The 13208-nt window shown below is 36.8% G+C and overlaps 1 protein-coding gene across 1 annotated transcript; it reads left to right on the top strand.

Annotated features, from left to right (window-relative positions):
* Positions 1-3534: 3534 nt before the first annotated feature.
* On the top strand, positions 3535-12917 carry LOC140135929 (plasmolipin-like). Its single transcript, XM_072157605.1, has 5 exons — positions 3535-3772; positions 5974-6140; positions 7382-7558; positions 9405-9500; positions 10262-12917. The coding sequence occupies exons 2-5, from the start codon at positions 6003-6005 to the stop codon at positions 10433-10435; spliced, it is 585 nt and encodes a 194-aa protein (XP_072013706.1). The 5' UTR covers positions 3535-3772; positions 5974-6002; the 3' UTR covers positions 10436-12917.
* The last annotated feature ends 291 nt before the right edge of the window (positions 12918-13208 follow it).

Here is a 13208-nt window from a genome sequence, read left to right as displayed (position 1 = left end):
TGACAAATCAGGCTGATAGATGATAAATAAATACAAATTCCATTGAATCCTATGGAATCCTACATATCTTTTGACTCTATGTTGAAACATGCTAACTAGATATCGCAGATAGTGCCAAGTATTCTTAAACCTCTAAGCTAGGCGAACAGTTTGCGTCAAATTTTACGAACATTGGAGCAACTTTGACTTTTGACCCATACACAACAAGCAAATCGACCTGTGACCTTTTGTGCCCCATAACTTCTTAACGATAGGTCATACATGCACAAACTTTACATTTCTGGGATCCGTGGGGGCAGACGCGTATTTTGACATGTTTGAAAGTGTTATTGGAATAACATTAATTTTTGCCTCCTATATGAACCTATTGTCTTTTGGGGTTCTTTTTGAGGGTCACGGTCGCAGAATATTGCTTGGCAGACAACAGATTCGAGTTCAGAATACCTAAATTGACAAATATCAGCTGGTTGCCAACCTTTACGCAAACTTGCCGCTAGGAACACGATTTTTCCAAAATAGAACCAGTCTAACATGTAAACTAATTTGCCCACCCAGTAAATTAAACCTACTCATTTCCCCAAAGTGCACCCACCCAGTAAATTATTTGCCCACCAAAAATTGATACCATTATAGGCATAATTAACAAAAAAGTATATCATAATGATATCTCTTGAAATCAATAATGTTGCTATTTGTGCTCAACATTACAATTCGCCGTAGAAGTGACGTAATCATGGTAATAATCGGATTAACTACCATAGCAATAGATTAATACAATTTTGAATAGATCGTCCTGCACTACAAGCAGAATGCACTAAACATCTGTGTATGTCAGCAAACATAGATTGAATACAATACCGCTCTTTTCACAGATACTAATCTTATAGGTGCGAGTGATCAGCCTTTTTTGACATCTATGGTTCAATACATAATAGGGAAAATAGGGAATAACTTTTAGACACTGATGGACTTAAATTGTTAAAGTCGGATCAGTGACCAAATTTGATCCCTCTAAAAATCTAAAAATTATGAAGTTGGTTTAAAAAGGTATATTTTTTGACCCATAGCAACATCAAAATTGGTAAGTTCAATTTCGCCAAAATGTGTCTCAGGCACTTCTGCAGCACATGTCTTCAATCATTCCCTTTTTTGGCATCAGATCTCTCATCATTATTTTGTGCTTGTGTAGTGGGAAAAATAGCGCTTAACCACAGACCCCGGAAAAGCTATGGTTTGTGGTGCAACTTTGCTAGTTTTCACTTATTTGCCTAACTACCAGAAATTCTGCAAAACCACAAAGTGATGGGTATGTGTGTAAGCTCGGAACAACCAATCAGATTTCTCTATATTTAAGCGCATGCGTAAATGCAATGTTGCTGTCCTAAATGTAATTATTGAATAAATAAATTGTCACAAGTTGGCAATATTTACGTTTTACGCATATGTCTACTTTATATTTTCTGTATTTTCAAGGTTAATACAACAATTGCACGAACTCACAACGAACTCTATATCAAGTATCAAGGTAATTTTGTATTTTAATGCTTCATTGCACCACGTAAAATTGGTTCTTACCTTACGCATGGCTAGTACGTGTAATTATTATTAAACTTTTCCTGTCAATAGTAAATTCGCTTCTATCTGGGTTGTTCATTATTATACGTCAGGGGTGAGATTGTTTTGAAGATGGTTAAATGGCGAGTTTAGTGACGGTAAGTTACGGGAGAGTTAGGGTTAGACCATTTGGCGAGTTATGGTTAGACCAATGGGCGAGTTACGGTTATGGGCGAGTTACGGTTAGACCAATGGGTGAGTTAATGCCGTTATGAGTTAATGAGAAATCTGATGCCCCAAAAAGGGAATGATTGAAGACCAATTTTGATGTTGCTAGGGGTCAGAAAATATACCTTTTTAAACTAACTTCATAATTTTTTTATGGGGTCAAATTAGACCATTGGGCCGGGCCATTGGGCGAGTTATGGTTAGACCATTGGGCGAGCGATATAACGGTGAAACCTGGATGTTTAAACGGACAATTCAAGGATTACAGATAGATTCAACCAAAGAATATGGTCTACAATTTGCATGAAATATTTGTTTTGTTTTGAAATTCCCCTTTGTTTTGTCTTAAACATTTATAGACCCATTACTAATAACAGTTAAATAATGCTGTCAACAACACTTCTCACATTTCTTCACCGTATAGTCGCAAACATTTTGTGAGGCAAAATAATATGGTTTACGTTATGAACAGTATCAATGAAAACCAAATATTGTTATTATTATCAGAGAGAATGCTGTGAGCAAATTCTGCTTTGCATATTATAAAGTTTGAGTAGTATAATCAAAGAACCTATGATAGGCCAAATGTTAACCATATATGGTAGCATGGCTGACCATGGTGAACCATGGTATATTCATGATTGACCATGGTCCCCCGGCCATGGTCACCCATTGTTATGACCGCAAATCGCCAAATGGTCTAACTGTAATTAGCTAAATGATCTAATGGTAACTCGCCCAAATGGTCCCCGGCCCAATGGTCTAACCGTAACTCACCAAATGGTCTAACTGGTATTAAACTTGCCCGTAACCGCAACTTGCCCAATAGTTTAACTATAACTTGTCCTTACCCCGTCCTTAAAGGGTTGACAGCACATCTGGCTTTATTCATAAAGTGTTACACAAGCTCAGCATTTTATGGCATATAATCCATGATAATAAAATTGTCCAACTCGCCAAGGTCCTGACCATCTAAAAGAACATTGTGATATGTAAGGACAAGGTTAACTGCCCAAATCCTAGTATAAACATTAAGTAATTGTTGGTATTTATTTCCTGCACAAACTTGCCAGTTGACCAGGCCAACGATTGTGGACCTTTAACTCGCCTTAACTCGCCTTTAACTCGCCCTTTAACTCGCCTTATATAATTCGCTTTTAACTCGCCTTTAACTCGCCCAATGGTCTAACCGTATAAACTCGTCCAATGAATGGTCTAACCGTAACTCGCCCCGGGTAACTCGCCCTTAACTTACCGCATAACTCGCCAGATTTTTTTTTTTTTTTTCACTTTTTATGTTACTTTCTCAATAAAACATTGTACGAAAAAAAATGTTGCGCGAAAAAAAAAATCCTACACCGCGATGCGACCGATTTCACACTGCGATATGACCCGTGCAGCTCTCCTTTTAAAGCAACAATACAACATTAATCCAGTGCAATGCAATGGAAACAGCATTAACAATATCACTTAAAAATGTCATCCCGTTTTCCTTGGTATAATTTACCAGATTTGCAAATGTAATACAAATTGTTTGAGAGCGCCTTGATTAAATATGAACAATCGATTATATAACATAAAGCAAAATCAGGCTACTCTGAACTTTGATCTCTATTGCTATTGACATTCAAGCAAGCGGAAATAATCTTTGGTATTGATGGCATTGAAAGGTATTGAACAGTCTGCCCCGGAAACATTTCTGAACAATCCAATGTCAGATCATAGAAAATACCAATACCAAAACAAGTAAACTAAGTTTATAGACTGTTTATGTGCCATCGAGATTAGAAAAACAGTTTTACTTCTGTTAATTAGCTCGATCTAATGGTTCATCTTTCTACTACCGAAGAGCTATCATGGTTTAGAAATTGTATTGGACAGTTTACACAGAGAATATTAAAATCGTATTCAGTGGCAGCCAGCAGTGTGATTCGCATGCAGAAGTAAAAGCTACAGCATACATCCACGGCACTCAAGTATTTTTACCATAGTAAGTAGTGTAGTGTAGTGTATACAAAATGTTGTTAAGCATGACCGCCATAGTTGAATATTAAAGCCTAGAACCCTAGTTGTATGGGATCAGAAATGTTTAATGAAGACTTGTAGATATCCAGGCCAGGTCCTGTGCTGGGGGCTTCGCCTAAATTTATGATCACTCGAGATACCGGGTCGAGATAGTGATATATAGGCCCTATGTACATAGGCTATGTACATAATTATCAGTGATTTAATATGCGAAGACTATTGTGATTCCCCGTATGACTCCTGTGCCCGGCTCCTGTGCCTACACTCTAAATTTCAAGGATTTAAAATAAATCCTAAAGGATTGTGATTTAGTGATTAGGGACCAATCAAGTATTAGATTTAAAATTAAATCTTACAGATTTAAAATTAAATCTTACAGATTTAAAATTAAATCTTACAGTTACAGATTTAAAATTAAATCTTACAGATTTAAAATTAAATCTTTAAAATTTTAAATTCAAATCTATAAGATTAATTTTAAATCTAAAATTGATTGGTCCCTTATTTTTAAATCCTTGTAATTTAGAGTGTATATAGGCCTACGTATATGCATATATTTTAAAATCTATGTTATATGCAAATAAGGCCTAAATACGTCTGTATTGTCCTTCTTTTGTTAAAAAAAAGGTCGAGTTTTTCCTTCTTTTCATTTTGAATTATTTTCATATTATTTGGTATAGGGCCCTATATAAGCTAGGCTATATAATGTTCCAAATGTTTTGCCTGTTTGTAATTCCTACCTCATAATTCTAAAGACTTAGGCATGACAAACCTTAGGCCTATATTATAAATCATTGTTATCAGCATATTTTTAAGGTGAACTTGATATGTGGAAGAAGGCAAGGACAAAGAAAGATAAAAACTAAAGCAGTATTTTTTTTTGTATTTTAAGGCATTAACCAAACATAATTAAATAACCGATGTGGTTGAGGAATATATCAGCTATCACATAGTTTTTGAATTTTGACAATTGACCGCTCAGGTTTTGAAATAAAAGAAATTTGCGAAACTTCCTCATTTTCAATCCGTTTCACAGAGTCAAATATCTGTCAATGACAATGCGCTGATGATGCGCAGTGATTAGCACTCCGAATACAGAGAATCGATTGATATTTGAATCCGTGGAAAGGTTTGAAAATGAGGGAGTTTCGTAAATTCCTTATATTTCAAGAACGGCGTGGTCAATTGTCAAAATTCAAAAAGTATATGATAGCTGATTTAGTTATGTTTAGTTGTGGCTTTAAAATACCCAAGCAATTAAGTTTATGACGATATGTCAGTTCTTTCAGGGATGTGTAAACCATGTTCTCTGCAATGTTCAAAAATCCAAAACCACAGGGATATTAAAGTGGATAAAATTAAGAAAAGTACATAGACGCAGGCGAGCAGATATAGACCTACATGCCCTCTCTCATCATGGACAAACAACAAAAATATATAACAGTAAATGATTGAAGCTTGGTAGCACCAAAATATATTGCAGCAAGTAATTCAGAAATATAATTCAATCCCAGATTGAACGTAGGTAACAAGCAAAATAATCACAGACCCCCCAAAAAAAAACCACCCCAAAGCAAACAACAAAACCCAGCATCCCTGCAGAAAGAGAAATGACTTGTTATCTTTGATAATAAGGGAGGGGGATTCCATTTGTGACGTGATTAAGCAAGAGATAGAAGTTCGTAGTGAAAATATCGAACAGCTTCAAGTGGTGGAAAATTAAAAACAAAGAAGAGATAAGGGGGCTATCATTTTCTTCGTAAATGGGGGTCCCAAATATACTGGGGGTCATACATTTTTGGAAAGAAAAATGGGAGGGGTGGCGGGTCATACAATTGTTGATGAACAAAATGTAAGGAGTCACAAGATGACCACCCACAGATTGTGTGTTTATCTTATTCAAGAAGACTGATTTCAATACAAGTTTAGCCTGTGTAGGGGGGTAAGGTGTATCGGTGGTGGTGGCGGGAGGGTCATAACATTTTTGTTGCCGAAATAGGGGAGGGGTCGCAATTTTATTGACGCCGACTTTTTGTAAATTTGGGACCCGCCCTTCCGAATGAAAATGATAGCCCCCTAATGTCCAGAGTAACCGTAGCAGTGCTGAAGAAAGAGCATGATACCTAATTAATGCACTAAATTATAACACTCTCTATATAATTTCAGGTATAGTATAATAAAACTATTCAATCAAGATGTCGGACGCAGATGTGGTGACCACATCACATACCACAACGACAACAACGACGACAACAAGCAGGCCAGCGGTAGACATAAAGTTTAATCTCAACTACCTCAAATCCATTCAAGGAATTCTAAAAATAGCAGAAATAGTAAGTGCTCTGGGTTTCTCGAGAATTACATGTATCTTCAGTGACTTTTTAGATCAAGCACGGATTCTGATTTTTTTTTAAAGTGGGGACCCGTCAACAGAGATTGGCCGACCCGTATATTGGGCTATTCCAGAAAATAGATGCACACCCCTATAGAGGAGTTCGAGAACCAAATGTGTTTTAGTGTACATGGTGTGGGGAAGCATACAATCCTCGAAAAAAGTACTTGGAACACTTGGTACACGTTGTCGTAATTCCGTGCAGAATATGACATGATCATGGAAATGACGTGTATTTTGTTTATAGACGAACATGACACCTACAACAATGATTTACTCCCCTCTCCCCATCAATCATGTTGGAACCACTTGGAACACTTTGTTGGAAGACATTGGCGTGTCCCAACATTGCATGGAGGAGAGGGTGTAAGTTTCCGTTCTTGACACAAAAGTGTTCCAAGACTTCTTTTCGAAGTTTGTTGCTGGCTTCTCAATTGGTGTGGATTTCGCCTTATTTGACATACCAACTGAGGTGAAATACAGCTACAAAGCAAAAGAATTAAAGTACCAGTTATGTTTACCCCTGTATACCTCAACAAAGACAAATTATAGGCCTATAATGTCACAATTAATTAAAACCAGCAGCCAATACATACATCTACCCTTTAGCTCTGATTAAAAGGATAAACAGTATAACATGCAGAAGGGTATCTCAAATAGACCAGCTAATTAAAAAGATCCCCTTGAATTAAAATGCAGACAGCAAAAGAATTAAACAAACTCAATATTGACCATAAAAACAAATAAAAACAGTCGGCTCTCAACACGCGATATTCAAAATTCCCGCGCCGAAATTATCTAAGTGCAATGACGTAATTTTGTGCTTAATTGTCGTCAGCCTTCATTGTATCACTGGGACGTCATTTACAATTATTTTTCTTACATTATAAGGCATAATGTTGTGATTGCCGCAGATTTCCTTTAAGGTACCAGTTATGTTTACCCCTGTATGTCTTAAACAAAGACAAATATGTCAAAATTTAAACCAGCAGCCAATGTCTGTACTATTTAGCTCTGATTTATAGGTGGTAGGCCTACTACACCCCTTGATAAATTTGTGACTATTTTTGCATTTTCTCAAAAACTAATAACACACTGGTAATAAAAGTTGTGTATATTATAGGGGCAAGGAATCCAGTTACTACAGACACGTATAATAGCTTTTATTACTTTTCTCTACAGCTTTTATCTCTTATAGCATTCTGTGTGATAGTATCCGAGCCATCCTTCGTCAGAGGACCGTCGCATAACTTCTTCATGTTCGTGACCATTGCTTGTGGCTTTGTTTCAGCAGTGGTATTTTTCTTATTTATCTTCAATATTGTCTACAAACTAACAAGTATACCAATGAACTTAATCGTAAGTTTATACTTCTATGTCATAATTATGTGTATCTGGGATAAGTTTCATCTGGTCTTTTTTTAAATAAATTTTTCTATGTATTGTGCAGGGCCCCGTGTTAGATCAGCTTCGGCTGAATTGGGCTACCCTGGGTAAACATGTTATACATGTACATGTAGATATAGATAGATAGATAAACAGTGTGTGACCTTTTCCCTCACCCATGTAACCTGGTAACCCGGAACATGCCGACATAAGATTTACGATAAAAACATTTCAAAAAGATACACGTGAAATTGTCAAATATCCGAAATTTAGCTTTTATAAAGAATGATTTTTTCTTCACTTTTAATATTGCCTGTTGATACAGAAAATTAAAATTCATGTATCATGAATCATGTCCGATTTGCTTTAACATATCAAACATTCAAACAAAAGACACTATTTGCCCTACTCAATTAATGCTTAGAGTCTCGTGACTTTAAGGGATCGAATGGCAACGTTTGCACAGTATTTTTCATGTTTTGTGGGACATGAGAGCACATCAGACATATCGAATTGCATTCTGAATGCGAAGAATGACCTTCTGATATCAAATAATTTAGATGTTTTGAAATTGGCGTTATAATACAAATAATGGCAAATTATTAAATATTGATATTCTTTTTTTATTTTTCATAAAACACCCGTCCCCGAAGTAAAATTCATAAATCTAATGATATGTACTTATACTGTGTAGCTGAGAAGTCGACGATCATTTGAAAATGTTGACCTTTGTATTGAAAATACACTTTTTTCCCCCAAGACCTAAATGTTTTAGGTCTTTTGGGAAAAAATATATATCTTTAATTCGAAAAGTGAAATTTTTCAAATTATCGTCGGCTTTTCCTCCTAGCTGCATATACTTTAAATATCATTACATTTATAAATTTTACTTCGATGGCTGTTTAGACTATGCCATAGTCGAATTTTGATCATTAAAATATGTTATTTTAAATCATGATGAACGCATTCGGTTGAACTCAAAATTATACCGATGTTTATTTGTTCAATGTTTAACATTTATTCAAAATGGTCATAGAGAGTTCATATAATGACATTAAAAGTTATTGCAACATATCTTGCATAATTATAATGGCTCATTTCAATACTGAACAATTCTGATTTGGAATCTACCAGTTTATTGATCGCGAAAGCCCGATTAAAAAATGCGACTATGTACTTTGGATTTTAAGCAGAACTTTACCTCGGGACTTTGTCTCTAACACACACTGTCAATCATACTTGTTTATCAATCCAATTTAACCGCAAACACAAAGCTTGGAAGTACAAGACGCGCTAATTCGGAACAGGTGTATGAGCCCAGGGCTTGAACCAGTAACCAATGGTCTACGGCAGCGAATTCACAACAAGAGTTGCCAAACTAATGTACAATCCACGGGCATCATGGGCATGTGGCGGTCATTAGTATTAGTAGGACGGCCTATCTCAATCAATTCGGAACAATGTTGTGAATTGGTGGTAATAGACCCTATCGAATACTACGTCACTCGTCCTCATTTTAATAAAATTCTGTCCACCGTCAGGTTAAAAATTATAAGTACAAAATTATGTACAAAGTCTTTGATTTCAGAATTGTTTTATGCGTAAATACTTATACTTAATTGTGGTGTCCTCGAAGCGCAATGGATGGTCGTCAGTGTCCTGTATTTTCTGTCCTGAAGCCGGGCCTGAAGCATGACATGATAACGACCTGAAACATTTTAACAGAATAATAATATTGTTAGGTGAAGTCATGACTACAGTGTATTATATTATAATTATAATTATAATCAATATCATTTTGTCTCTGGTTCATTTACAGTTAGCTGTGGTTTACGTTGTCATGGTGATATGTTACATTATTGGTTTCATATTGGTTGCAGCTAACGCCCTCACACCGTCACATGGTTCGGCAGCGGTAAGATTTAAAAGCTATTCTTAATAAGGTGGGGTACCGGTTGTCTCGGTCCCAGCCGGTTTGTGTTCCTCCGTCACTAAACAAACGGTTTGTTTAGTGACGAAGGAGCACAAATCGGCTGGGACTATAGGATACCGGGTGTAACTCGTATAAGATAAGAGTGCCGTAACGTTTTCATAAGACAATATCGAGATTGCGATTTCCAAACGTACGTATCGAACGCCCGTGCAATCTATTCAAAATCACTCCCCTGTAGTGTGACGGGATTTTGAATAGATTGCACGGGCGTTCGATACGTTTGGAAATCGCAATCTCTCTCTATATTCATACTCAGGGGCGGATTCAGAATTGTCAATATAGGGGCGCATGGAAGCTAGAATTGGCTCAAATTGGGCTGATTTGGGCTGATTTTCCTCGATTTTAACTTAAAATCCTATGTTTTGGTTTTGGGGATTTTTGTGCAGGGGGTGGGGTGTTTTGATACCAGCCACAATCGGAGACATGTGCCTCAATCCTCAGGCTGGGGGAACAACATGTCCACTGTCCACCCTCCTTTTCGGCAAACCAAGCCACTTTTGTACTCTTCAGCCACATTCAGACCAACTGCTCCACCTCCTACTTTTCAAGACGGACTAACGCCGCTGCATAACACCATGAACTTATAAGCCACCACTTACATTTCCGATCATGCGGGTCTTTGAAAAATCTGCGTGAAAGTTCAACGTTTTTTCTAACATAATGATATTTGATTTTTTTTTCAGACTCTTGGTTGCATTGCCAGCGTCGTATATTTCATAGGCATGCTCTTCCATGTCCGTGATTTCCGTGCAGCAAGCACTAGTACTTCATCAGCGAATGATTCAACACCACATCAAACAACGGAGGCACCGTCACCTCCAAATTACGGCGGCGAGCTATATGATCCAAAATACTGAATAAGATTAGGAGAATCATTTTGTAATTTAAATTTAAATTTAAGGATGGCGATATTTTAACATCTTTTTGTATTATAGTGAATCGTTTTAGTGAATACTGATCATGCTGATACTCTGTCCGTTGGTTGCGGTATTAAAAAATAATTGAACCCAGGTCCTCTTGATCTCCGGGCAAGTGTACCTGTCTACCAACTGAGACTTCAACGAATCCTGTGGCATTGTAGAATGCCCGGGTAGAATGCCCTAAGGAGGCCGGTCGAGTGCAGATCCGTCGGAACACGCTTTTCAATACGGAATAAAATGCTAACCTCATCGTGACATCATTGAAAAAGCGTTATCCGACGGATCTGCAGTCGACCATTCTGTAAGAGTCCAAACTATAGCTCAAGTGGCGTGGGTAAGACACATAATTGGTATCTGGTACTACGTAAATTGTAATCACCTATATAGGTTGAGTATTATTATTGTCTTGTTGTCTAAAAATTACTAGGAAAATTATTATACTAGGCTCTGCGTTAATAGGATGACCATATTTTAATCTTTCCCCAGAGTAGCCAGTGGACATAAACGTTGGGAAAAACAGCAACAGTGCATGTGTGCATCCGGCCGGATTCGAACCGGCGACCTTCGCAATACTAGCACGACGTTGGAGAAGATCTATATAGGTATCAGGTTCGAATGATGTTCGTCGCATTCCTAGCGGAAGGCATCAGAATTGCATACTTATATCACTTCGTGCAGTTCTGATGCCTTTCGCAAGGTATGCCACGAACATCATTCGAACCTAATACATAATAGATTTATATCTTCCGCTCTTCTCCAACATGCCTCTTTAGCTCAGTTGGTTAGAGCGTCGTGCTAGTAGGCCTATAATTTACGAATGTCGTCGGTTCGAATCCTGGCGGATATACTTGGGTTTTTTTTTCAACATTTATGTGCACTGTCTACTCTGGGGAAAGATTAAAATGTGTTCTTAAAAATTACTAGGTTGATTAAAAATTTTAACACTCGTTTGTGTATGGCACCAACTCCTGTTGTAGTTTGTGCCTGTATGAAAAATGTAATTTTGCCTTCGAATCGAAGGTGTTTTTATAGCTTGTCAAAAAAAAAAACTGAAGTAGGATCGCTTGCAAAAAAACCCAAAACACACACACACACCAAATAATCACACGCATGCTCAGTATGCTCAGTTTGTTAACTGCGCATCGTTTTTTGCATACTGAGCATGCGCACGATTCGCTTTACTGCAAAAGCGATCGAGTATATGTACCTTCATGTGGCATGGTGGCACCTGCCATCGACAAGACGCAAGTTGAACGTGGATGAATGAAATGAAAATGTAATGGAATCGAATGAGCTGTAAATGCAATATTAAAAAAATCTAGTACGTCTGCAAAAGCAAAGTCTTTTCTATTTCTGCTAGACAGACGATAATTATTATGAGATTGTTTTGAACAATAATTCTGTATTTTTATGTAATTATATTAACCTATTATCAATTCATTAGGCTATAGATTGTAAGATCTAGATACCGTATGCATCGTGTTGGGAGAAAGTATGAAACACATTTTTGTTACAGGTTTTAATGATACCAATGTTTTGCACCATATTTTCAAACAATTATCAATGTGATTATATATAGTTATGCTAATCTTATGGAGCGTTCTCAATAGACAATATGAATGATGTATTGCAACGGGAATACTCATTACGTAATTAATTTGTTTAATGTTAGAGAATTATATTACAATACTGGAAGGCCTTATACACTGTACAAATTAAATTTTATATGCATGGATCAAGAAGAAAAAAAATTATTTGTAGTAACTTTCACTCATTATATCGAGGATTGACACATGGTTGAGAGTCAGAAAGCCTTAATCACTATGACCAGCTCTCACAAAATGAGCACAAAGTTGACAAAATAAGTTTCTGTGATATTCCATATTTGAAATCCCGATTTCATATACTTTTAAAATCATACCAAACATGTTAGGATGGCTCTTTGCTTTTGTCTTCAAAAATCAATATTTCCTCGGCAGATGATTGTGAGTTAAGGCTTTCTGGCTCTCAACCCTCGATATGCCCTTCACCTAATTTCGCGCAACAAAAACCATTGGACCATCACCACTTATTATATTGGCCTATTATTACCCCCTCTCTCTTTCTCTCTCTCTCCCTCCTCTTTGTTTTCCTCTTCCTGCTTCCTTCCCTGTACTAGGGGCATGGGGCCCGAATAGGCATTTTTATCCTTGTCGCAATCTCTGCTCTGGCCCCCGTGATTTTAAAGGATGTGACCTGATATATTTGGAAAATCAAATTCTTTAAAACTTACGTATAACATAAAATGTCATCCCTTTCAAGCACTCATGCAAAAAGAACATGTAAATGTTTTTTTGTAAATGGGACCAATTCCTAATGGAATTACCGACATTTATACAGCTTGATATTGGTAGTCTACAGTGTTTTTATTAATGATAATCATCATGATCATGTAATATATTGATGATATATACCGATGATATCATCAAAAACCTGCCTAATTAGTCTCAAATATGGTATACCATATTTGAGACTAATTCGGCAGTTTTTTGATGATTTCTTCGGAAATATACCGATTTGGAACGCCAAATTTCAATATGTTTATGAGAAAAATATGAGCTTTCATCTGATACCAAAATCAGCATTTTGATGAGGTAAAGTGGGGGATGAGATTGTCAATCAGGTTACCCACCTTTAAGGTGTTTGTTCAAACATCTTACACCCGACTCTA

The sequence above is a fragment of the Amphiura filiformis genome, chromosome 16 (genome assembly GCF_039555335.1).
Source record: "Amphiura filiformis chromosome 16, Afil_fr2py, whole genome shotgun sequence".
Classification (NCBI taxonomy): Eukaryota; Metazoa; Echinodermata; class Ophiuroidea; order Amphilepidida; family Amphiuridae; genus Amphiura; species Amphiura filiformis.
Note: the sequence above shows the minus strand (reverse complement) of the source record. Positions and strands in the feature narration are given on the sequence as shown.